This window comes from Phoenix dactylifera, chromosome 2 (genome assembly GCF_051530095.1).
Source record: "Phoenix dactylifera cultivar Ajwa chromosome 2, Ajwa_hap1_PhDact_Kaust_v1.1, whole genome shotgun sequence".
NCBI lineage: Eukaryota > Viridiplantae > Streptophyta > Magnoliopsida > Arecales > Arecaceae > Phoenix > Phoenix dactylifera.
Window position 1 is genome coordinate 1,019,858 of NC_143191.1, and position 25,776 is coordinate 1,045,633.

General features: G+C 48.9%; 1 protein-coding gene across 2 annotated transcripts; it reads right to left on the reverse strand.

Moving 5' to 3' along the window:
* Positions 1–1,603: 1,603 nt before the first annotated feature.
* Positions 1,604–25,330, reverse strand: LOC103706041 (hydroxyacylglutathione hydrolase 2, mitochondrial-like). Of its 2 annotated transcripts, none has more exons than XM_039114352.3 (8): positions 25,195–25,330; positions 22,821–23,006; positions 5,197–5,400; positions 3,564–3,687; positions 2,852–2,952; positions 2,458–2,548; positions 2,269–2,339; positions 1,604–2,081 (listed from the first exon to the last, which is right to left on the reverse strand). In XM_039114352.3, exons 1-8 carry the CDS (start codon positions 25,237–25,239, stop codon positions 1,935–1,937), a joined length of 969 nt encoding a protein of 322 aa, XP_038970280.1. In that variant the 5' UTR covers positions 25,240–25,330; the 3' UTR covers positions 1,604–1,934. The 2 variants fall into 2 exon arrangements, with proteins under 2 accessions (XP_038970280.1, XP_008788218.2); XM_008789996.6 differs by having other exon boundaries at positions 2,269–2,367; positions 2,474–2,548; positions 25,195–25,329.
* Positions 25,331–25,776: the final 446 nt, after the last annotated feature.

Sequence of the window (25,776 nt, forward strand, 5' to 3'; positions counted from 1 at the left end):
TTCCTTATCAATATTTTGAGATGTTCTCCAACTATAGCATAATTTTACTCGCCTCGCCTCGGACACCCCTCCTTCATCCTGTCGCACTTCCTGCCAGCCCACCTCACTAAACCCCTCGATACCGTCGTCGAGGTCGCCAATCTCACCATTGCAGTCCCCATGGATAGAGGAGCTCATCGATGGCAGTACCGCCGGTTGATGAGGCCTCTCGGCGGCAGTGCTGTACTCATCGAAGAAGACGAGGCTAAGCATGTCACTTATGCAAACATGAGCATTAAGTTCTTAAGCGGTTCAGAGAGCTCCACCACTGGCAGAATATGAGAAGAGAAAGAAACGTTGCAGGGAGTCTGAAGGGATTGTAAGAAGAACCACCGAGGCGCCGTGCTGGCTGTTCGGTTGATGCTTCTGATCTAAAGATCACTTTTTACATGGGAGACGAGAATTCGGAGTAGAACTTGATTCCACGATGCATCACAATTTTTTTAAGAGAAAAGGAGAAAAAAGAAAACCCATCACATTGTAATTATTTAGGTATAAATTTTTAGAAATGCACCATCGGAATACCGAATCCATGATTAGGTGGTAATGGGTTAGGTGTTACCACCGAAACAAGTCTTAGATTACTTTCACGATTTTATTTTGCATTTCAGTATCTCTTGCAGTGTGAAATCTATAAATTTGAAGGTGCCAACTTTCCAAGTTAGTAAAGTTTGTGATAATTGTATGGAATGGTCCAAGATCAACTTCCACCTTCACCAAATTTGAAAGGTATTTTTTACCGCCCCTTTGGAGCTTTTTCTTCATCAAAAAAGGAGCCTGTGTAGCAAATTGAGTCTCAACATGTGTCTTAAGATCCCAATCTAGGTGGCATCTCAATTCTGTCACAGTGGACCCCAGTCCTAACCTTGAGTAACTCTTTCTGGCAAGTAATTGGAAGCTGGAATAGGAAGATCCTTTCATCAATTTTGTTCAAATAAAAAAAAAAAAAGAGGAAAAGCAAGCACTTGCCACTATGGCCATGATAACAAGGTTTCCCACTATTTATCAGTTCAACATGACTAATTTATAAATTAGGACTTGTATGATGCATCGCTAAGTACCAGAATCTAGATAATTATAGCATGGATGGGTCTCCTAGCCCTACCCCTCTCCTGCTCATTATTTTTACTATTATAATGCAGACTCCAAGGAATGAAATCCATGCGAATGAACTGCAAGGAAATCAACTTAATTATTAATTAAAGAAATTTTGCACAAAAATCAACTTAATTGTCAATTTTGCTTTTAAAAAAACCAACATTTGCATCCATTTTTAAAAATTTGTGAAATCGTTATACCTTTGCTCTTGCTCTTACTTGCAAGAGCAAGTAAAATAAAATATGCGCATTCACCTACTGCAGACTGCTCTGGCAAAAATAAATAATATATATATAAAATAAATAAATAAATAAATGTGTCTTTTCTGCAAATGTGAAAATAAAGTCAACTTTTACCGCAAAATCCCCTACATACAACTCTAAAATGTTTTGTCATAGCTTCACTTGCTCCTCAGATATCCCAAAATTTTCCTTTGCCAGAAGAACTAATAGCAAGAAATGCTTGATAACAGAATTGCGATCCTTGTCATTCTTTCCACCAACAATCCTTGATAACACAAGTGGATCTTGCACAAGGTGATGTTATAACAAGAACGATGCCATACATAAATCCTGATACTTTTTTACTGCAGTATAGCATATTGGCAGTGTGCAAAAAGAACATAAACACTGAATGAGATTGACATTGGAGGAGGATTTCACATGGTGTCCAACAATGTAAACTATCCGCAGCGAAGGAATTGATTGTAATTGGGCATATTACGAAGAGGCGATATACATATATTTGTTTCCCATGAAATAATACAGACCTGTGTCAAGTCGAGCAAGAGCACTGCCTTAAAAGTTATCCTTTGCTTGGCGGATGACACCCAAGGCTTGCGTATCACTTGCAGCAGATGGGATTTTCAAGTTCTGCCGGATTTCTGGACTGGAGGTGCGCAGAAATGGATTACAAAGTTTTTCTTTCTTTAGTGTAGTTGGAACCTAGGATACATGCACAAAATTATCTGTCAGAATCTAAGTAAATCACAAAGTATCGCTAGTTTTCACTTCGAAAATGCGCTTTACTCAATTGAATTACAATATCACCATGTGGCCTGACAGAAACAATGCAAATCATGTATCTTTAATCACACTCAAGTCAATAAATCTAGGAGATTCTGGTAGTTACCGTTGGCAGCTTCTTACTGCGGAGGTGAGCTACATGTGCCGCGTATTCTTGAAGTGCTTCGTTATTGGGCTCTATGGACAAGGCAAACTTTAAATTACTCTGTTCAAGTTTAAGTAAACCATGGGTTCTGTCAGAAGCAAAAGCAAAGCAAATTCCGATAAGCAGATCACAGTGTGGCCACTCACAGACCTACAGAATTGCATACCAGCGTATATTCATGGCCGCAATATATGTTTGTCTCATCTGGCAAAGACATAATCTTTTGAAGTGAAGAAAACATCTGCAGCAGGAGAATTTTGCAGATTCTTATTATAGAAAAATCTGCTGAAACTACATATAAGATACAATTATATTATATGATTCTAATATTAAATGCATGCATTATGAACTTCATTTCTTGAAATGATAGTATGATTCTAATATTATATATATGCATCGTATTTATTTCTGTCTATTGTACTTTAGGGCACAGAAACAGAGGTTAGTTTGCTCAAACAACCAAGTCAGATCTTCAGCAGATGAAAGTAATTATTGGGGTAGAATCCATGATTGCAAACAAAAAATTCTGAGTTCAGTACAAAACCTCTTCTGGGTTTCCTTCAAAAAGTTTACCACAAGATAAGCTAAAAATAGTGTCCCCCGTAAATATTGCTCCACATCCTGGAAAGTAATAGCTTACATGACCTGTTTAAGGTTCCAGAAAGCAAGGTTTAGATTAGAAGAATATCTGGCATATTTATTCTAAATAGTATACTACATGCCTAGATATAACAGCTCTAATATGTACATAGTAATCCATGTTCTCTAATTGTCTTGGTTATTCAAAAAATTCAGGTAAAACAGTTCAAGAAATGTCCAGAATGGTTTTGTTAAATATCTGCACAAAAGAAAGTATAAGTTAAAAAGTTATAAAAATTCAGAGAAGGGTGTGCACATCTATTAAGTCATGAAAAGACTAGAAAATAAATAAGAAAAAGAATGACCATAACTGAAAAAATTGTTACCAGGGTCATAGGTAAGTAAAATGAACTATTAATAATTACAAAGAAAAAGACTTCCAATTCAGACCTTTATAAAATAACCGTGTCATACGAACAAGTAAATTTGATCGTTAGTAAGAAACTCCCATGCCTAAAATACAAAACAAAAGAAAGCATCGAATAGATTATTTTTGTTCGTGATAAACCACGAGCAGGAAAAGCATTATATGCATAACCTAATGAGGCAACCGACATATCACATGAAGTTGGAAAAAAGTAGATCCGTTAGCTTCAGGTGATTTTTATAAATTTGACCTTTTGTATGACCAGGAGTTTCCATCACAAGCACCTGATGACCAGCAAACATCCATGTTTCCCCATCATGAAGGGCTATGTCAATGCCGGGAATTCTGTCCCTGTCCTTGCTGGAACCAATCACCTATATTCAGAAGATGAAGTCACTGAACAAGATTATAAGAAGGCTTAAAACTTCCCCAAAACAATCTATTTATTTGTATACATTTAGCATGCATCTTACTTTGCAGAACAGGAAAGTAATATGCAGCTACATAACTGTGCTATTCTGCAACACGTAGGCTTACTCTAGATCCATGTTTATCTGGATTTTCTTTCTACATGGAAGTGTGACTGTGTGGTAAAACAGGTTAACTGTCTAGAAACATCCACTGCATGAAATGGACTACCACAAAATATACTTTATGTGCTCCTCATCCTAAAAGGTAAGTATGCTAGGTCATTAGCACACTAAATATTGCCTATTCAAGGTTAGTACAAAAGCAACCCACAAAAAAACATGGCACATATTCAACTTAAGTGTTTAAAAGAAATAATATCAAATGGGTGTCATAGAAATATTAATATCAGTAACATTAAAAAGAAATAATGGCATAATACTATAGCACTAGAACAAGAATAACAGAGTTGGCCAAAAGAAGGAAAGTTTATTTACAGAAGATCAGAAGCAAGAGTTATGTCATGAGAGTGACCACTTTATTTGTACAGGTCCAGTACATTCTTTTAAAGAAAATTATTTTGAGCCAACATCAATGAATATAGACTCATGATACAGTAGGGCTAGGCATGAATATAGCTGTAATAAAGGTTATACTTAGCAAAGTAAAAATATCTAGGTTTTTCTAGAAGTGAACTCTACAATATTCATCTCTTCAGTCTCCATGTAGTTGAATTCTTTGAAAAAACCTTCAATAGGCATGAAGGGAAAGAACAAAATAAGTGGGGCTGGGGGAAAAGAAAACTTGAACTTGGCCCTTGTTTGGAGCACAGATGAGTCTTAGGGAGGGCCAAATAGGCCACCATGAGAGATCACTCTTAGGTTCATAATTTATTTCCTGTATATGTACTGGAGACCGGGACCTTCTTTCTTCTAGTTTCCAGCCTACAATGAAAAAAGTAAGGGATTAATCAACCCTAGAACATGGACACTTCCAGCTTTGTCGTTTTTCTAGCTGGACATATACATGAGAGGACCGTAAAGGCTCATTCTAAAGTCCCATAGACTGATGATGACTTGACAACCCACAACAAAGCAACATCTTGGAATGCTTTTGATTAAAATCATCCATCCATTTGTCCATATAGAATCAATTAAGCACGTTCAGCATCATAAAACTTTGGACAAAAAGCTTACTTCTACTACATAAAACTCAGCCCATTATGGTACACTACTGATCACTAGTCTACATGAATCACCAAAATTAAGGCCAAATAGCAGAGAACCTACAAACTTCAGAAATCCTTAAATACATGAAATAAAAGCTGCAGAGTAAAAACTAATTATTAAAATGTGACATACGACATTCTCTTTTCATAGAAGTGGAAAAGGACAATGCTTTTAAAACAAAAAAAGAAGGTAAATTGGTCATCTCAGCTACTTTTCTAAAATCAAAATAGAGTAACTGCATCATACCTTTGCACCATACCTTGCTTTCAACTCCATGTTTCCGCCAGTATGATCATAATGATGATGAGTGTTTAGTATATATGTTAGGTTCTGATTTTTCCTTTCCAGTGCATTTATAACAGGAATAGCTTCAGAAGGGTCTACAACTCCAACTGTACCTGTATCCGTGTCATGCAAAAGATATGCATAATTATCTTGGAGGCATGGTACCTAGCAAAAATATACAACAAATTAACATTATGAATGAATACATGAATTAAGAGTGGTTTCCATGTCCAGATACTTTTAAGAGATCAGCATGAAATATCAGACAACTATAAGCGGACAACACTATCTACTGAGAATGACTAATGATGACAGATGAATCACTTTGTAAGACCGGATTTCCAACAGTTGTTACAAGCCCATACTCAAAGATTGAGAATTTACAAAAGCATTATGTATAACATCCACAGGATATATGCCAGCTTGACAATTTTGACAAGATTTCTGAAACCAGGCCAAGGTTTCAGATTGAAGCAGGGCAGCCCATTTTCACTAGCCTCCCGCCATTACGGGTATGGGGAGGGTCAGATATATGCAATCTTACCCCTACATGTGGAGAGGCTATTTCCGTGTTTCCAGCCCATGAAATTTTTTGATTGAAGCAAGGTGAATATTTAAATCCATATAGATTGTAAAGCCAAATAAAGTAACTAGAAGAAATCATGGCAAATTTTCAACGAATATTAGTGTAAGCCAAATAAACAGAACCTAAAAAGTAGTATAAGGGCTTTAGGCCCTGTTTGGCTGCTGGACTGCCTAATCACTGGATGTTATCTGCAAACTGAGAAGTTTAAAGGATCAAAACAGTAACTCTGGAAAAGAGTCCCAATAATCTGGGGAGGTCGTCGATGATTTCGCTCCTAAAAATTTGGATAACTTTTTCTGAGAAATAGGTGATTTATCTTCTCAAAAAACCAGGACATTCGGTTCCAAAGTTCCTCCAATTTCTCAAAATTTTCCAAGATCGATGTTTTACATTTTCAAGACCTCAACCCAACCAGAAGATCTTATCCGGGAATAAGCTGTTCTGGCATCCAACAGGCTGTTAGTATGACAAACATGGACCTTTGGCTCAAAATAATATAGTCCATTAAGGAGGTTTTGTGCTTAAGGCATGAAGAACTTAGTTTTAAATTTATAAATTGATAGATAATAGAAGAGGAAAGAAAGAATGAACATTGAGAACGCATTTCAAAGTTTCCAAACCAAAATGGCGATTCAAGTTTTGATCGTGAACCATGTGCCCCTACATGTATATATAAATGCATACATGATTGTCAATTTATCAAAGCTATCCAACTGTTTTCTTCAACTCTAGGTAGCAACAGTTTGGCTAAATATGTCACCTAAGTTACAGGAGTCATGCTCAATCAATAGAACAAAGAAATATCTAAGATATCTCAAAATGCTATATTAGTCAAAATGGTTGGCACAACTTGAAGTTCTGCCCTCTTAATATTTTTATAGTTTCAGATCCTATGGGCCTTTTCAAGTTTCAAAACACAATTACAGAAAATTGTCCATGCATTGTTTTTCTTTTGTGCGGGACAAGATTATGGTGGCCGTTTCACATATACTTCAAACAGGTTTTTCATACAGTGTGTCCTAATTTGAATTGAAAGGTCAATGATTTTTTTTTTTTTTGATAAAGGATGAAAATCATTTCCTTGTCTCAACAGCAAAAGAATGTCAAAACAATGCCTGCATAGATACACTGCTCGAAGACTACCAAACAGATATAGTGACGCTTTCAGGTGGGATCTAGTCCAGATACTTCCCAATCTGAACTTGGACCTCTAGGGGGTTCAGGTTTAAATTGTTGACCCAAACCTTACCCATCCAAGAATTATGTCAGGTTCGGGTAGCCAGAACTTCGTAACACTCACTCGGTCTGTCGGACTGGTGGTCCAAATATGACAAGACCATTACCTTACCAAACACTCACCATGTTTGAATTGGTATGACACAGTCCAGGTTCAAGTCGCAAGTAGGTGGCAACATTTAGTAAGTTCAATTACCTTCATGTCTTCAAAACAACTCAATAATGACATATGTTACAATTAATAAATTTTACAAGAAACGTGAAGGATATAAAAGCAAAGACATACATTACATACAAGGTAAACTATCAGGTCCAGGTAAGGTTGGGTTCATAAAAATCAATCATATACCCGACTGCGTAGTATAATCAGGTTGGATACACTTGCACCAGATCAGGACTCTAAATTTTAAATGGGTCTATTTCTGAACCGGTACCCAACCCATATGTATACAGATTTAGATTACGTTCAGCTAGGGTCCAGGTTTGTGGATCACAAGGATGACCTTAGATAACAAGCCATACACAATTTAGAGTTTTAGACTATTTAGAATTATGTACAAAACATGTATAGATAATGTAGCTACATGATTAACAAAACACCGCATAAAATAAATGTTACTCTTAGGCCCTTTTGGTGTTAGGATAATGAAACCAAGTTGACAGGGTTCTCTGAATAACTTCAGACCAAAAATGGAGGGATTAACCAGATAGACCCATTTTACCATTTTCACAGAGTAAATTTACCCAATTTATTTAGGTTAACCAGGCTAAAGTGAGTAAAAGGTGGGTTGACTATGTGTTCCTGCTCTATCTCCTTTAAACTCATTTAGTCCAGGTGTAAATAGCCATTTAGCTAAGTAATTGGGTTAAGGGGGTCTCTTCCACATAGTCCAAAACAGGGGAAAAGAACCTTAGAATAATGGAACTGAAATTTTGCCTAGGATGCCAAAGAATGAAAGAATATGAGCAGGTCGCAAAGAATGATATCTAACACAGACTCAAGTATTTTCTATTAAAAAAAGCAATTAATATCAGGTGCAACTCATAATATGAAAGGATACAATGATCGCAATGACAAATGTTACCATTGTGCCATGTTATTCCACATGGATGACACAGGATATGTAACTAAAGGTGGGAAAAATCGGATAAGTACTGCAAACAACGGATAGAGTATGCACTCAACTTTTTGTGGTAATAAGAAGACTGAACACACGCTTTCTTAGCTGCTTGATGGCAAAGAAGGTTATGAGGACCACAATGAACTACCTCAAGCTGAAACCAATATGGTTTTGTGTAAACGTAGGTTACACAAAAAAATAGAAACAAGAATTATATAAAACTATGTTTTTTGCGAATAAAAGAATTATATTATATTAAATAAATCAAAAGAGAGAACTACACTATCGATCAAGGTTTGTCATACCAATTGATACTTTACCGTACTGAGTGTACCATACTGAACCGGTATGCAGTCTTGTACTGTACCGACACTCAGTACACCTCGCTGTCTCGTATGTACCGCGTACCGACACTATAATAGGATGGTACCTGTTGCTGGTGATCCAAACCGAGAACGATTGGCACAACGGTGTGAACGGGGTTCCGTTTGAGTTGCCTTGGTTGGTGTTGATTGCGCTCCACCTTCCACCGGAAAACCTGCAAGCAAGCCTCGCACCACCACTGGGGCAGTGGGGGCCCTCCGACGATCAAGTCAGAGGAGATTGGAGGAGAAGGAGAGATAATAGTAGCAAGTAAGAGAATGCTCTGGAAGTTCTCGCTTACCCCCCCTCCTCCCCCCAGCCGCATATATACCAGGCTGGGGGGTCTTTCAGGGGGGTTCGTCATCGTGGGGCACGATGGAGCTGCCACTGACACGGCCGTTACAGGGCGTCGTGGGGCAGCGCTGGGTACGGCCATGACAGGGCGTAGTGGAGCTCCGCCTTGTACGGCTGTTACAGGGGATCGTGGAGCAGCGCCAGATACAACCGTTGCAGGGAGTAGTGGAGCAGGAGGCTGCGGCGTGCCTCTGGGGAATAGCCTGTCGTTGTCGAGAGATGTCCGACTCGGGGTCGGGCTGCGGAGACGAAGATGTCCGACTCGGGGTCGGATTGCTGGATCAAGGGGCAGCCGACTCGGGGTCGGGCTGCGGAGCCGAAGATGTCCGACTCGGGGTCGGATTGCTGGATCAAGGGGCTGCCGACTCGGGGTCGGGCTGCGGAGCCGAAGATGTCCGACTCGGGGTCGGATTGCTGGATCAAGGGGCTGCCGTAGTCTTCCTGGGCGCGCGTGCCGGTCACGTGGGGCATGGTGGCTAAGTTCCCCCGTAACAGTAGCCCCCCACTTCCGAGCCCGGAACCAGAAGGGGAACGGGTGAAGGGAGTGATGCTTCGAGATTGCCGCCATCCCTCAGAGAGGCGCGCGCGCTTCGAGCTCCCCGCCTTCTTTATGGCGTATGGCGGTTGTTGCTGACCTGGCAGTCTGAGGATTTCGGCGGACATCCTTCTTAATGGCGTCGATTCGCCTTTGGGGCGCGAGCGACCCTTCGGCAGCCAGGCGTCCTCTGGCGTCACCGAGGCGTCACCCACCTTTCCGCCTATTTAACCGGGGGCCCTCCTCCGTCCGCCTTTCTCTTTACAAACATCTTCGAGTTTCTCCTTTACGCTGCCGTCATTGCCGTCGGACTGTTCGCTTGCTCCTCCTTTGACGCTCTCGGAGCCGTTCTTCCTTCTCTTCCGGTGAGTTGCCCCATTCTTCAATTTAAGGCTCTCCATACTTTCTCCTTTTGTATTAGTGTACTCCAGTCGTTCCGGTCCTTTCCCCCTTCTTGACCCCGTCCTGACCGTAGATTCACTGGCCATTAGGGATGGGCGAAGTGAGAGCAGACCGCATTAAGTCGGAGCTGGTCGCCGAAGACCTAGATAGGTTCGTGGCTCGATACCACCTTCCCGAGGCCTGCAATGTTACGCTCCCGGGGCCTGAGGAGAGGATGTCCCATCCTCCTCCAGGGAAGGTTGCCATCAATGAGGGCATTCTTCAGGCCGGGTTCCGCTTTCCCCCCTCGGACTTAGTTGTGCAGGTGCTTCGGGGTTTAAGAGTGGCGCCGACGCAACTGGTGCCGAACTCATGGCGCGCCCTGACGGCCTTCCAGGTTCTCTGCCGCATGCACGAGGTTCCCGCCACCCTGAATGTCTTTTGGGAATGCTACGGCCTGAACGGCCACCCCCAGGACAGAGGGTGGTGGTGCTTTGCGGCGCGGCGAGGGTGCGGCCTCGTCAAGGAGGCTCCTTCCTCCATTCACGGCTGGAAGGAGCGTTTCTTTTTCATGACGTAGATCCCTCTTGGGAAATCAGGGCCACCTGGGAGACGCCGATGAAGTCCCCGATCGGCCTATCGAGGTTGTCGAGGGAGGAATCCGATGGCGTCGCCGTCTTGAAGGGGTTGGTTGCCGAGGGCCGGCTCCCCCCGGTGTCTCGCCTTATTTCTGAGGACACCTTGGTGAACGTCGGCCTGAGCTCGGTCCCCGCTGACCGTGAGCCCGCCACCACTTCTTTTTTAGCTTTTTTCTCCTCTTTCGTTTCTTCTTTCCATCAGCTTCTCAGTCTCCGACCATCTCGTCCTTTTTGCAGAAATCGACGACGTCATGCGGTCGGACAAGGCGATGGCTGTTGGTAGGACGTCCCTACTGGAAGCGGTCCGGAGGAAGAAACGGACTCCTCCGAGCGGGGTCCCTCGGATAAAAAGTCCTGCCAGCAGGCGACTCCGACGCCGACAGACGGGTCCGGACCCACCGATCAGGGGGACGCCGCGGGCTCGGACCGACAGTTGGCGCTGTATCAGCCCTCCGGTGATGAGACTATCGTTATTCCGGAGGTGTCATCCGAGCGTGCCCGAGACGGCCGGGTTGGACGCGATCGGTCCCCAACCCGGCCTTCGACTCGGTCGGCTTCGGATGACACGAGAAGGAGGGGCGCGCCGAGGCCCCGGCCAAGCGGGACCCTGTCGATTCCTGGAGCGGCCCCCGCCCCGAGCACGGTCAGCATGACTCTTCCCCAAGCGATGGGTAAGGGTAAGGCTGTAGAACCACCGTCCGGCTCCGGGGCGAAGTCGGGGTCGGCCTTCACTTTCGCCGGCGCCCGAAACCTCATCGAGACGGTGCTGCTGGAGAAGGACCGTAGGCAGGTCCGGCAGATGAGGATCCCTGACGTCGGGGCTGCCAGCTGCGTCTGTCTTATGTCGGTGAGTGTTCTTTTGGTCGCTTTCATCATTTATAGGCTCTGTTGATCCCCGCCTGACGCCCTCGTTTTTCCTATCTCTTAACTCGCCCAGTACATGATCCGCCTGGAGGAGTGCTACGAGGAACAGGCGAGGCTTCTGGCGAGGGCCGAGAGCCAACTGAAGGCAGTAGAGGAGGGAGGTCAGGCTGCGGCGGGGAGGACGACCAGGGACCTCGAGATGAGGCTCCAGGTGGCCGAAGAGCGGGCACTCGGCTTCGTCACCCTCGAGAAGCAACTGTTGGAGGCTCAGGAGCAACTCAAGGTTGCCTCGGGTCTCGAGGGCGAGATCAAGAAGGCGGAGGAGCAGGCCGAAAAGCAGTCCCGGAAGGCTGTCGACTTCCGGGAGAGGTGGGAGAAGGCCCGGCAGTCAGCCGACAACGCCCGCAACCGAACCCGGTCTCTTGAAGCCAAGCTGGGCGAATTGGAGTCGGTCTTGGAGGAGTCCCGCGCGAGCGACCAGGAGCTTCGTTCGCGCTTGGAGGAGGCCGAGGCTGCTCGCATTGCTGCCGAGGCGAAGCACAAGGAGGCTCGGGCTGATCTGCTGAGGGTCTCCTCCGAGGCGGACGACCGGATTGTGGCGAAGGTCATGGAGGCAAAAGCTCAGATTACGGAGCGAGCAGAGGCGGCGCTGGCCGAGAAGAGCGCGGAAATCGGGCGTCTGGCGGTACAGGCCTATCGTCAGTCCGCCGAGTTCACCCGTGATATGTCGGAGGCGGTACAGGCCTATCGTCAGTCTGACGAGTTCGTCCGTGACATGTCGGACGCGGGGTCCGACTCCTTTATCTTAGGCTTCGAGGAAGGCCTGACAAGGGTGTCGGCTAAGTACCCCGAAATTGACCTGAGTGGGATCTCTCTTCTAGACTCCTCTCCGGCGCCATTGCCTGCTGATTCTCCAACCGCCTCCCTACCCCCTGCGGACGTGCCCGGCGTTCCCGACCCGGGGGTTCCTCCAAGCTGACCTTCTGTATTTTTGTTCTTTTCTTTGTGTGTTGGCGTTTTGCCAAGTTGTATGGGTCTCGGCCCTGAAACAATGAAAGTTAATTCAAATAGAGTTTCTTCATTTCACTTTCGTTCTTCTTCTTTTTAACTCTTGGTAGCGTCTCGCTGACTCCCGACTCTTGAAATTCTTCTGGCGCTAGGCCAGGTATCCGAGGGTTAGGCCTCAGGGAATTCTTCCGGCGCTAAGCCAGGCATCCGAGGGTTAGGCCTCAGGGACTTCTTCCGGCGCTAGGCCAGGCATCCGAGGGTTAGGCCTCAGGGACTTCTTCCGGCGCTAGGCCAGGCATCCGAGGGTTAGGCCTCAGGGAATTCTTCCGGCGCTAGGCCAGGCATCCGAGGGTTAGGCCTCAGGAACTTCTTCCGGCGCTAGGCCAGGCATCCGAGGGTTAGGCCTCAGGAAATTCTTCCGGCGCTAGGCCAGGCATCCGAGGGTTAGGCCTCAGGAAATTCTTCTGGCGCTAGGCCAGGCATCCGAGGGTTAGGCCTCAGGAACTTCTTCCGGCGCTAAGCCAGGCATCCGAGGGTTAGGCCTCAGAAAATTCCGCTCGTTGGTCGGCCAAGGCTGGCGCAAGCCGAGGCGACCGGTCGGGGCTTCAGGCTAGTTTGCTCCCGAGATGATCATCGGGTTAGCCTGGCATCCGAGGGCCAAGCCTCGGGAGATTCCGCTCGTTGGTCGGCCAAGGCTGGCGCAAGCCGAGGCGACCGGTCGGGGCTTCAGGCTAGTCTGCTCCCGAGATGATCATCGAGTTAGCCTGGCATCCGAGGGCCGAGCCTCGGGAGATTCCGCTCGTTGGTCGGCCAAGGCTGGCGCAAGCCGAGGCGACCGGTCGGGGCTTCAGGCTAGTCTGCTCCCGGGATGACCATCGGGTTAGCCTGGCATCCGAGGGCCGAGCCTCGGGAGATTCCGCTCGTTGGTCGGCCAAGGCTGGCGCAAGCCGAGGCGACCGGTCGGGGCTTCAGGCTAGTCTGCTCCCGGGATGATCATCGGGTTAGCCTGGCATCTGAGGGTTGTCAGGCCTCAGGAAATTCCGCTCGTTGGTCGGCCAAGGCTGGCGCAAGCCGAGGCGACAGGTCGGGGCTTCAGGCTAGTTTGCTCCCGGGATGATCATCGGGTTAGCCTGGCATCCGAGGGCCGAGCCTCGGGAAATTCCGCTCGTTGGTCGGCCAAGGCTGGCGCAAGCCGAGGCGACCGGTCGGGGCTTCAGGCTAGTCTGCTCCCGGGATGATCATCGGGTTAGCCTGGCATCCGAGGGCCGAGCCTCGGAAAATTCCGCTCGTTGGTCGGCCAAGGCTGGCGCAAGCCGAGGCGACCGGTCGGGGCTTCAGGCTAGTCTGCTCCCGGGATGATCATCGGGTTAGCCTGGCATCTGAGAGTTGTCAGGCCTCAGAAAATTCCGCTCGTTGGTCGGCCAAGGCTGGCGCAAGCCGAGGCGACCGGTCGGGGCTTCAGGCTAGTCTGCTCCCGGGATGATCATCGGGTTAGCCTGGCATCCGAGGGCCGAGCCTCGGAAAATTCCGCTCGTTGGTCGGCCAAGGCTGGCGCAAGCCGAGGCGACCGGTCGGGGCTTCAGGCTAGTCTGCTCCCGGGATGATCATCGGGTTAGCCTGGCATCCGAGGGCCGAGCCTCGGAAAATTCCGCTCGTTGGTCGGCCAAGGCTGGCGCAAGCCGAAGCGACCGGTCGGGGCTTCAGGCTAGTCTGCTCCCGGGATGATCATCGGGTTAGCCTGGCATCCGAGGGCCGAGCCTCGGAAAATTCCGCTCGTTGGTCGGCCAAGGCTGGCGCAAGCCGAGGCGACCGGTCGGGGCTTCAGGCTAGTCTGCTCCCGGGATGATCATCGGGTTAGCCTGGCATCCGAGGGCCGAGCCTCGGAAAATTCCGCTCGCTGGTCGTGCGCCTGTCGCTTGCCGCCCGACGGAATTTCTCCGTGGCCAGCTGCGATCGTGTTTCTCCTCCTCTCCAAGCGTCGCCTGGGGAACACCAGATGGGCATTAAATACTAATTGAGGGGTTACCTGGGAAATCGGATCGCCAGTTGCTGCTTGCGAGGAGTGTCAGTTAAGCGGCCGCGATACGCGCGTTCTTCGAGGCGGATGCGGCCTAGGCGCGAGCGGAGATATGTGGACCTAGGGGTACAGGCCACCCGGAGTGTCCTGCACAAAGAATGCGATTAAGGAGAATAACGCTTAGGAAATCGCGGGAAGATACGCCTCGAGAGCCGGATCGGCTCCGGATTCAATGCGCCCGCATTTATTGGAGCCACCCGCATCGGAACGACCGGGGGGCCGCAGTTTGGCTATAAATATTGGTGCAGGTGCGATGGAGCCTGCCAAGCCGGAGCTGTTCAGGTTGCCATGGATCGTGGGCCTCCTCTCCGGCGCATGGTTGAGAGACCCCTACCGAAGGAACGGGAGGCGCGCCCTTCGCGACTTCCGCCAACTAGCCGTTTCATCTGGGATCAACAAGGAGGTTCTCCCCGGCGGAACTCCGCTCTAGGCGTTTCATCCGGGATCACGTCTCCCCTCCTTGAAGTTCAGCCTCCCGATTGAGCTCCGCGCCAGACGCTTGATCCGGGACCGCGCCTCCATATGCTCTTCTCCCTTGTATTCCTTCTCTCCCCTAACACTGGGGAGGACCGGAATATCCCTTGGAGGTGGCGTTCCCCTGGAGGCAGCGGGAGCTTCTTCTGCGGCGGCTCCTCGTCTTTTTCGTGAGGCGTGGATGGCGCCTCTGGGTAGGAGCAGTGTGGACTTCTCCTTCGTCCACTTCTTCTTCATCCGCGCTGGCTCTTCGTCTTTTTCGTGAGACGTCGATGGCGCCTCCGGTTGGAAGCACCCACTTCCGGTGGGATTGCAGCCACTTCGGATGGAGGTTTCGGGATCCCAGATCTTCAGCTCCTCGGAGTCTCCACCTCTTCTTTACTTTCTTTACACCCTAATTCCCCTCTGGGAATTCCTTGTAATCACACGAGCACGCCATTGTAACCAGAAATTATTGAAATGAAAAGTGTTATACATTTTTGAACTGTCTTTCTGGCATTGTCGTTCTACTGGTAATACATCCGCAGGTTAGCGGAATTCCAGCTCCTTGGAATTTCTCGACCATCTAGGGCCTCCAACTGGTAGGAGCCAGGTCGGTTTACCCAGCGAACCCTATACGGGCCTTCCCAATTTGGCGCTAGCTTCCCACCTTCCGCAGGTTGAGATGCTTTAGCTCGCCTTAGCACCAGATCTCCGATTCTGAAAAGCTTCGGTCGGACCTTGGAGTTGTAATATCGGGCCACCCTCCGCTGATACATCGCCATCCGAACCTGCGCCATTTCCCTCGCTTCTTCCAAGAGATCCAGGTTCCCTCGAAGTTGCTCCGAATTGGCCTCGGGTCGGTGCGCGGCCACCCGAGGTGAGGGGAGTCCGAGCTCCACGGGGACAACGGCTTCCGTGCCATAAGTTAGGCTGAAAGGCGTCTCCCCGGTAGGGGTCCGATGCGTGGTCCGATACGCCCAAAGGACATTCTCGAGTTCTTCGACCCAAGCTTGCCCCGTCCGACCGATTCGCGCTTTGATTCCTTGGAGGATTGTCCGATTTGTGACCTCGGCCTCGCCGTTGGTTTGGGGATGCGACACAGATGTGAACCGATGCTCGATCCCGAACTCCTCGCAGAAGTCACGGAAATGCTTGTTGTCGAACTGTCGACCATTATCCGAGATGAGGACCCGAGGTACCCCAAATCGGACAATGATGTTCTTCTTCACGAACTTCCGGACTTGCGCCTCCGTGATAGTGGCCAGCGGCTCTGCCTCCACCCACTTGGTGAAGTAGTCGATTGCAACAATCAAAAATTTCCGCTGAGCTGAAGCGACGGGGAATGGTCCGAGGATATCCATTCCCCACTGGGCGAAGGGCCAGGGTGCAGTGATTGGTGCCAAGGGGACAGAAGGGACTCTCTGGACATTGGCGTGGCGCTGGCAGGCGTCGCATTTCCGTACATGATCCTTTGAGTCCTCCAACAAGGTAGGCCAATAATAGCCTTGCCTCATGATCTTGTGCGCCAAGGACCTAGCCCCCAAGTGTGATCCGCAAACGCCTTCGTGGACTTCGCCGAGGACGTAGGCCGCTTCCGAGGGGCGGAGGCACTTTAAGAGGGGGGCGGTGAACGAGGTCCGATACAGCCTCCCTTCATAGAGTACGTAGTGGGCGGACTTCATAACAAGTCGCCGAGCTTGATCTTCGTCTTCAGGGAGGATCCCTTCGGCGAGATAGGCGACAAGCGGGTCCATCCAAGACGGCTCCGGATCAATCGCCATCACCGCTCCAGCCTCGCCGATGCTCGGGGCATCCAGGGTCTCCAGGTAGATCGCCCTCGACAAGTTGTGCGCGTCTGCGCCCACTAAGCGGGACAACCTGTCGGCCCTGGCATTTTCACTTCTTGGGACCTGCTGGATGTCGACACTGCCGAGGTCGGGAATGAGTGCTTGCACCTTCCGGACGTAATTCTGCATGGTCGGATTCTGGGCCTCGAACTCCCCACGGACCTGCCCGACCACCAGCTGGGAGTCGGTGAAGACCTTCAGGCGCCGGATGCCGAGCTCCTTGGTGAGTTTGAGTCCCGTGACTAGGGCCTCGTACTCCGCCTCGTTGTTGGTCACTGAAAATCCGAACCTCAAGGCATACTCGGCTATTACTCCATCAGGACTGGTAAGGACCAGCCCGGCCCCTCCACCTTCGGGGTTCGACGACCCATCGATGTGAAGCGTCCAAATCGGGAGGTCGAGGCTGGGTGTTTCCGGCGACCTAGGTTCCGCCTCCTGCACCGTGCACTCAGCGAGAAAATCCGCGAGCGTCTGGGCCTTGATGGCGGGTCGGGGCTGGTAGCGGATGTCGAACTCACCAAGTTCTACTGCCCACTTCACCAGCCGTCCCGCATTCTCAGGATTGCTGAGGATCTGCCGCAGCGGTTGATCGATCAAGAAGGTGACAGAATGGGCCTGGAAATAGGGGCGAAGCCTCCTGGTCGCGGTCAGCAGCGCGAAGGCGATCTTTTCAGCCTTCGTATACCGCGTCTCGGCATCCCGTAGGACCCGGCTGATGTAGTACACAGGCTTCTGGAGCTTTGCCTCTTCCCGAACCAGTACCGCACTGACTACGGTTGGGGAGACCGCCAGATAGAGGTAGAGCATCTCCCCTTCTTGCGGCTTGGACAGCAGGGGAGGAGACGCCAAGTATTCCTTGAGCTGGTCGAATGCTGCTTGACATTCGGCCGTCCAGAGGAAGTCTTTCGGGCGTTTCAACACCTTGAAGAAAGGTTGGCAGCGTTCGGCCGATTTTGCCACAAATCGTCCGAGCGCGGCGACCCTCCCAGCGAGCTCCTGAACCTCCTTCACTTTGGTCGGAGGGGACATATCTTGGATGGCCTTGATTTTGTCCGGGTTGGCTTCGATCCCCCGCTGGTTGACAATGAAACCGAGGAACCTCCCGGCCGAAGCGCCAAAGGCGCACTTCGCTGGGTTCAGCTTCATGCGAAACTTCCGCAAGGTGGCGAAAGTCTCCTCCAGATCCGCGATGTGCTGGTCTGCATGGCGGCTCTTCACCAGCATATCGTCCACGTACACCTCCATGTTCCGGCCGATTTGCTCTTTGAAGATTTTGTTGACGAGGCGCTGGTAAGTGGCGCCAGCATTCTTCAGACCGAAGGGCATTACCTTGTAACAGTACAGCCCCCGGTCTGTTATAAAGGCAGTTTTCTCCTCGTCCTGTGGAGCCATCATTATCTGGTTGTAGCCGGAGAAGGCGTCCATGAAAGACAGCAGCTGATATCCGGAAGTCGCGTCGACCAGTTGGTCTATCCGCGGAAGCGGAAAGCTATCCTTGGGGCATGCCTTGTTCAGGTCGGTGTAGTCGACGCACATCCTCCACTTTCCGCTCGCCTTCCGGACAAGTACGACATTTGCCAGCCATTCGGGGTAGCTGACCTCCCTTATGAATCCTGCCTCCAAGAGCTTGTCTACCTCCTGGTCGACCACTCGGATCCGATCCGGGGCACAGTGTCTCTTCTTCTGTTTTACCGGTCGGTGGGTCGGGTCGACGTTGAGGGCGTGAGAAATGACCTCCGGGTCGATCCCAGGTACATCGGCCGCCGACCAGGCAAACACATCGACATTGGCTCGGAGGAATTCCATCAACCGGGCCCGAGCTCCCGGGTCGAGATTGGCGCCGACCCGGATCGTCCTGTCCGGGCGACCTTCCTCGAGGGGAACTTCGATCACACCCTCGGCCGGCTCCCCGTGCCGCAAGGCCACCTCGTCTCTGGCGTCGAGGGACTTGACGCTTAAGGCTTCTACGGGCTTCTTCCCTTTGAGAGTTGCTAGGAAACATTGCCTTGCGGTCGGTTGGTCACCTCGGATCTCTCCAATCCCGGCCGCCGTGGGGAACCGCATGAGCAAGTGGTACGTAGAGACCACCGCGCGAAGGGCGTTCAGTCCGGATCGTCCGAGGATAGCGTTGTAGGCCGAGGGAACACGGACGATCAAGAACTCGAGCCGCACCGTGGCTTCTGCGGGTGCAACGCCCGCAGTCACAGGCAGCTCAACGACACCTTCGGCCGAGATAGCGTCACCAGTGAATCCTATGAGGGGGGTGGATATTTTGTGCAACAATTGTCTGGACAAGCTCATCTTTTGGAAGGCCTCGTAAAACAAAATATCAGCTGAGCTTCCACTATCCACAAGAACACGCCTTACATCATAGTTTGCCATAGTGAGGGAGATCACCATGGCGTCATCGTGGGGGGTCTGAACCCCCTTTACATCTTCATCACAAAAAGTGATTACATTACTGACCCTTTGCCTCTTTGCGACGGCTGCCCCTGACGCTTCAGTCGAGCCCCCTGCGTTCCTCTCGGGCCGGGGGCAGCCCCCAGTGATAGTGTGGATCACGCCCGCGACGGGTCGATTCTGCTCCCGAGGCTCCTGAGGGGCCGGGTCGGCCGGACGCGGGTCTGTGGGGGGACGTCCGTCGTTCACATATCGACCGAGACGCCCTCGGCGGATGAGAGCCTCGATCTCGTCCCGAAGCTGGAAGCAGTCTTCGGTGTCGTGGCCGTGGTCCCGGTGGTACTCACAGTACGCCCGAGAGGGCCTCCTCCCAGGAATCTTCTTCATCTGTCTCGGGACCAGAAGGTCCTCCCGCCCCTTGATTTCCATGAGGATCTGGGCCCGGAGAGTCAGGAGAGGAGTGTACCGGTTGAAACGTCGGGGCGGAGAACGAGGGCGTAGGGCGCCGTGGTTCCTCGCCGGCGACAGGCTTCTGCGCCGACGTTGAGGCGTCGGGCTCCTCCTCTAGCGTGCCTCTTCTCGCCTTTTCTTCCCGAGCTTTGGAGGGATCTCGGCGGCCTCCTTGCTCCGGTGGGCGGCCGCCTCCTCGGCGTCCGCATACTGGTTCGCCCGGGACAACAGCTCCGGGAAGCTCCGCGGCAGGCGTTTGTCCAGGGAGAAGGTGAGTCTACCCTTTCGGAAGCCACGCTTCAGGGCTGAAAGAGCCACCTCCTGGCTCAGGTTCCGAACTTCCAGCGTAGGCTTGTTGAAGCGGGTAAGATAATTCCGCAAGCTTTCTCCCTCGTTTTGCCGGACATCAAAGAGGGAGTCGGAGACCAGTCGCCGCCGGCTACTGACGGCGAAATGGGTGATGAAGAGGCGAGTAAACTGGTCGAAGGACTGGATTGAGTTAGCCTCCAAGCCGGCGAACCACGCCCTTGCCGGGCCACGGAGGGTCGCCGGGAAGGCCTTGCAGAGGAGAGGATCTGATGCTCCGTGGAGGAGCATAAGGGTCCTGAAACTCTCGACGTGATCCCGCGGGTCCGCCGCCCCGTCATAGGGCTCGATCGCCGGCATTTTAAACCCCGGCGGATTCGGGGTCCGCAGGATCCTCGAGGCAAGCGCCGGCTGGGAGGAGATCTCCAAGTCGGCGAAGGGATCTTTGGAGTGGCCCTTCAGGACCTGGAGTTGTCGGTGGAGATCGTCCACCCGCCGGTCCAGGGAGCGCGACCGATGGGTGGGAGACAAGGAGCACCGAGAGGGGGACCGACTGGAGCGCGGGTTCCTTGAGGACTGGGGGGGTCTGGGAACGCGCCCGGGCCCGCCTCTCGTACCCCGCGCAGCTCCGATGGGAAGGTCCCGGCAGAATGGACCGTGCTCGAGAATCTTCCTCGCGCCGGCGCTCCTCCCCATGGGAGAGGAAGGAGCGCGGGTTGAGGAGGACAGGTGAGCGCTCAGGGAGCAGCGGCTCCTGGGCCCGCTGCGGCGCCCGAGACATCACACCCTGCAGGTTCTGCACTGCCTCCGCGAGGGTGCGAACCTGCTGGGCTAACTGGTCGAACTGAGCGGCTTCGACCATCTGAATGGGAGGTGGAGCGGTGGAGTGTTGCTGAGAATGTGTTGGAGACGCAGCGGCCTCCCGGCCGGAGGCGCGAGAGGCCCCGCGACCGGAGGCATTGGAAGCTCCACGACCACCTCGCCGTGCCATTACGATCGCTCTGAGATTCGCCCTCCTTCTAGCGCCAACTGTTGCTGGTGGTCCAAACCGAGAACGATTGGCACAGCGGTGTGAACGGGGTTCCGTTTGAGTTGCCTTGGTTGGTGTTGATTGCGCTCCACCTTCCACCGGAAAACCTGCAAGCAAGCCTCGCACCACCACTGGGGCAGTGGGGGCCTTCCGACGATCAAGTCAGAGGAGATTGGAGGAGAAGGAGAGATAATAGTAGCAAGTAAGAGAATGCTCTGGAAGTTCTCGCTTACCCCCCCCTCCTCCCCCCAGCCGCATATATACCAGGCTGGGGGGTCTTTCAGGGGGGTTCGTCATCGTGGGGCACGATGGAGCTGCCACTGACACGGCCGTTACAGGGCGTCGTGGGGCAGCGCTGGGTACGGCCATGACAGGGCGTAGTGGAGCTCCGCCTTGTACGGCTGTTACAGGGGATCGTGGAGCAGCGCCAAATACAACCGTTGCAGGGAGTAGTGGAGCAGGAGGCTGCGGCGTGCCTCTGGGGAATAGCCTGTCGTTGTCGAGAGATGTCCGACTCGGGGTCGGGCTGCGGAGACGAAGATGTCCGACTCGGGGTCGGATTGCTGGATCAAGGGGCAGCCGACTCGGGGTCGGGCTGCGGAGCCGAAGATGTCCGACTCGGGGTCGGATTGCTGGATCAAGGGGCTGCCGACTCGGGGTCGGGCTGCGGAGCCGAAGATGTCCGACTCGGGGTCGGATTGCTGGATCAAGGGGCTGCCGTAGTCTTCCTGGGCGCGCGTGCCGGTCACGTGGGGCATGGTGGCTAAGTTCCCCCGTAACAGTACCAGTATGGATCCAGTACCGAGATGGTGAACCTTGCTAGCAGCCCATCGTGCTATTAAAAAGAAACAGGATTACAGGGTGCGTAAAACAATGACTAAGTTTGACAAGGATGAGTTGGTCCTGCGACACCATGTGAAAATACAACCTCAATATTGTCACCCAAATGCAATTAAATTAGTTGGGATGCAGTGGCATTTATAGCTATAAAGATGAACAAGATGGACTAAGGATCAAGAAAAATAAAGATGACAGGGCAGGAGTTGCATCATTAGGAACTTTATCCTAGAGTCATTAGGACTGCTCGAACTTCGTCACGTATCAAGTCCTTCAACATGGCCCAGTACATGGCTAAACATGGGGGAATGATTATGAATAGTAGACTTTCCTATATCTACATACTGTCAGAAAGTGACAGCTCCAGCTGCATCATGATGGCAAACAGCGTCTTATTGCTACGGATATCATGGATATGGACATCTGGTTTAGGCATTACAGTCTAGCTAAAAGCATCAGAGAAATATATAACCCAACTATTTGACAAGCAAATGGATGACCAAATATTCTGCAACTTCATTGATCCCTCGAGACTTGCAAGGAAAGTTAACAGATGATTCAAACCAAGCAGCTCAAGTGTTAGGTGTTGAACAATGACAATTTAACGGTATCCAAGTTGAATCAGTCAGATGTTTGGCATAATGTCAATCTAAAGAAACAAATCTGCAATTTCACATGCTCAAAGCCCCATCTTATTTTAATATATCTCAAATTTTAAAAACTATTTTTCTAAAATAGTGATCCAGAAAACAGCACATTGATGCTAACATTATGTAGATGGTTATATACTGCTGTATAGGTTAAATGATGCTCCAGAAGCATAAATAAGTGGATCTCTCAGAGATATATACAAGATTTTGGAAAGCACATGTTAAGACTTAACTTCTAGACATAATAAAAGAAGCCAAAAGGCCTAAAGATAACTTTCCCATGTAGCTTCTCAGGGACAGGAAATTTTTTTAGTTGAACTATTGAAGCATTGAGTTTGTTTGAGTTCAAAGAACAACAACAAACAACAACAACATTCAATAGGTTTGCTCTGAACATGTACAGAAGACATCCAATAGAAAAGGTCTAAAAGTATAAGAGAACTCACCAATTCAATTTGCAAAGAAGATGCCACATTAGTAATATTACACAAAAGCCCACCAACACCATATGCATGATACCCTCCACACAAAGTCTTGATAGGCCTCAAAAATACAGTCCCAAAACTATATAATATATGTTTTCCAAACCAGTGTTTTCCCATGTTCGGCCACATGCAAGGCCGTCCTCTTACCTGAAAAAGGTATTCTTACTATAAGAGTAGAACAAGCAATTAAAGCCATCATATAAAGGGAAAACAAATTCTTCAAGCATAGTTTATGCAAAACGAGATGGAAGAATTGAATTAGTGAAAACAAGGGAAAATAGAAGCGCAAATATAGATTTGTGGACTATGACAGCCCAGACTATAGCACTACTAATAAAACAATTGTTTCCAGGGAAACTGCCACATTGCAAGGAGTAAGCTACGTATGATTTAGGTAAACTGATATACTAGTATTATTGCTTTATGTCATGATCATCATGGATGATCACCAAATAAAAAGTATATCTCACAATTTTTCCATACTTCAATTTTATTCCATAGATATGTATTAGATCATTTTTGGGTCATACAACATTTTTAGGTCAATAATCTAGATATGCTTTGTTAACACCTCTACATTAGAAACGTCAAAGGATGAACAGAGTCAGTTGCTGGTCTGCCTAGGTGCCTAAGCACTGCCTAGGCACTTAAAAGTTTACCCCAATCCAAGGTTTGCTTGAATAACTCCATCTGCCCTAAGAGAAGTATTTGTCCCTTCCAATGTACAGGGTTCTGACAATGTTCTCCAAAAGATATAATAACCTTACTAACACTCCTTTAAGGTGCATGGCAAGTTGGCAACAAAAAATCAGGTGAACCAATATCTCTTTTAGCCACTCAGTGAGAGAAGAACAGAAATGGTAAACCTATTATCCCAAGTACTTGAAATTAGAAGAAAGTAGGGGACTGGAAAGAAAGAAAATAAAAGCAAGAGTAGGATTTTATCTGGAACCGGAGTGGAATTTTTTGTTATAAATCCATCATTTTATATTTAGGCTTTAAAGGTGGAGATAACAGAAGACTCTGGGAAATGTGCTATAACTGGTGCCTGGTGATGCTTCTAAACTTAGCCTTTTCCCAGAATAGACTCCTAAAACAATCTCCCACCTGCATTAAGATAGTGAATCCACTCAAGGAGCCATCATTGACTAAGTAAACTAAACCAAAAACCATCCAGTACACACACACACACACACACACACACACACACACACACAGAGAGAGAGAGAGAGAGTAAAAATCAGAAGGATCAGGATTCAAGATAAAAAATAACAAACTAAAGTAACAAAGGTTTTCCAACAAATTTTAGTTCCCGCTCCTCTATTCAAACCATAGAAACCCTAGAAAAACCCTCTATCTTCTTATTTTCCTCGCAATTCTCTTTGTTGCTGCAAGAAACCAACAAATTGAACCCTCTGGAAAAAAAAGCCCTCAACTTCATATTTTGTGGCCGCCTGACAATGCAGTTACACAAATCTAACTCCTCATCTTGCATCACAAACTTCACATTCAAGTCCTGCTAGTTGGTGGCAGAAGAGTGTGGTTGCTTATATTGTCCTTGTGTCATATATATTTTGTTTTATCTTATTTCATTTTTGCCTACCATAACCATATACCTAACTGATGGATTAACTCCACAATCAAATCATCTTTACGCTTGTTCATTTTTCTCTTCTTGAATTTTCTGAAAGTTGTTCACTACTTCTCAAGATAAGCGCAAGAATGCTAAATGTGACGCTTCTCCTAATGCATATTTTCAAACAACAAATGCATTCCTACCATTCAAAAAGAAAAAAAAAATCTTATCTTTGCAGCAACTAGGCATGGATCAAGCGAAAAAAATTCTCGCAGCAGTAACCTATCACAAGAACATAAGCCGGCTCGTCGAAACAACCTCCCAACAGGCTCCGATGCCACAAGAGTTCCAAACGCATCATAGTTTCCATTATCAAACCCAAACACGTCCATCATTCCGCAAAACATTCCCAATTCTCACATCTAAACGTCGAACGGAATTCTCTCCCTAATCACAACGTCCAGATCAACCGATTCAAGACGAATCACATACGATGCAAAACCTCATACATTTCGAATCATACCAGTCTCAATAATAACATACATATACATTATCGAAACATTACAAGAGAATGAGAATCTACGCTGGAAAAAGAATCGTCAAAAACAAAAAAAAAATCCTATATATTATTTTAAACAGATCCGACACAAGGAATCAGAGATCAATCAAAGATCCAGAAATAAAAATAAAAAAAAGGAAAAAAAAAAGAAGAGAGGAGAGAATGAGATTGGAGTTGAGAGGGAGAAAGGAGATTCGAACCCTGGAACAGGGAAAGACCATGAGGGAGGAGGCCTTGGAGAGCATGACGACGACTCCCAGAGAGGAAGAGAGAAAGAAGGGAAGGCTCTGCTCCACTTCGGGAGGAGGGAACTGGACCCCGCATTTATTAAATGAACGTTTTTGGTCGATTTTGCCCCTGGTCTTCGCAACTGAGACCGGTGGGAACGCTCGGGAGATCCTGGGTATTTCGGCATGGAGATTGCGTTTCGATACTCCCGCCGTACAGGCTAACGTGGTAGGTGCGATGCAGGTGAGCGATAATGGAAGGGAGCATAAGAGAGAGAACAGGGAGGGGGTTTGCGTACGTTTTAGATCGCTCGAGCGCCGCTCGGATCTCATCAAACCTAGATCAAATAATGCTGGTCCCATGTCAATAATTGGAGATATAATCTTTTATCTTTAATTACTCAAAGTTTTTTACTTCATGCATGAAATGGTCAAACAGTTAAAATAATACATAATAATATATTATTTTTGTTATAAAATAATTTATAAATAGTAAACTGTAGATGTATGACTCGATCTAAACTTAACCAAATTCAAATAGAGATCCGTGGAGTA

What these genes read in the sequence shown, in the direction of transcription:
- LOC103706041 (XM_008789996.6), bottom strand. Translation starts at nt 25,239, where the DNA reads ATGCTCTCCAAGGCCTCCTCCCTCATGGTCTTTCCCTGTTCCAGG. An exon ending in CTTCTTTGCAAATTGAATTG is followed by an intron (nt 5,401 to 22,820) that starts GTGAGTTCTCTT and finishes TATTTTTGCTAG; the next exon opens with GTACCATGCCTCCAAGATAA. An exon ending in GCGGCCATGAATATACGCTG is followed by an intron (nt 2,368 to 2,473) that starts GTATGCAATTCT and finishes AAACTTGAACAG; the next exon opens with AGTAATTTAAAGTTTGCCTT.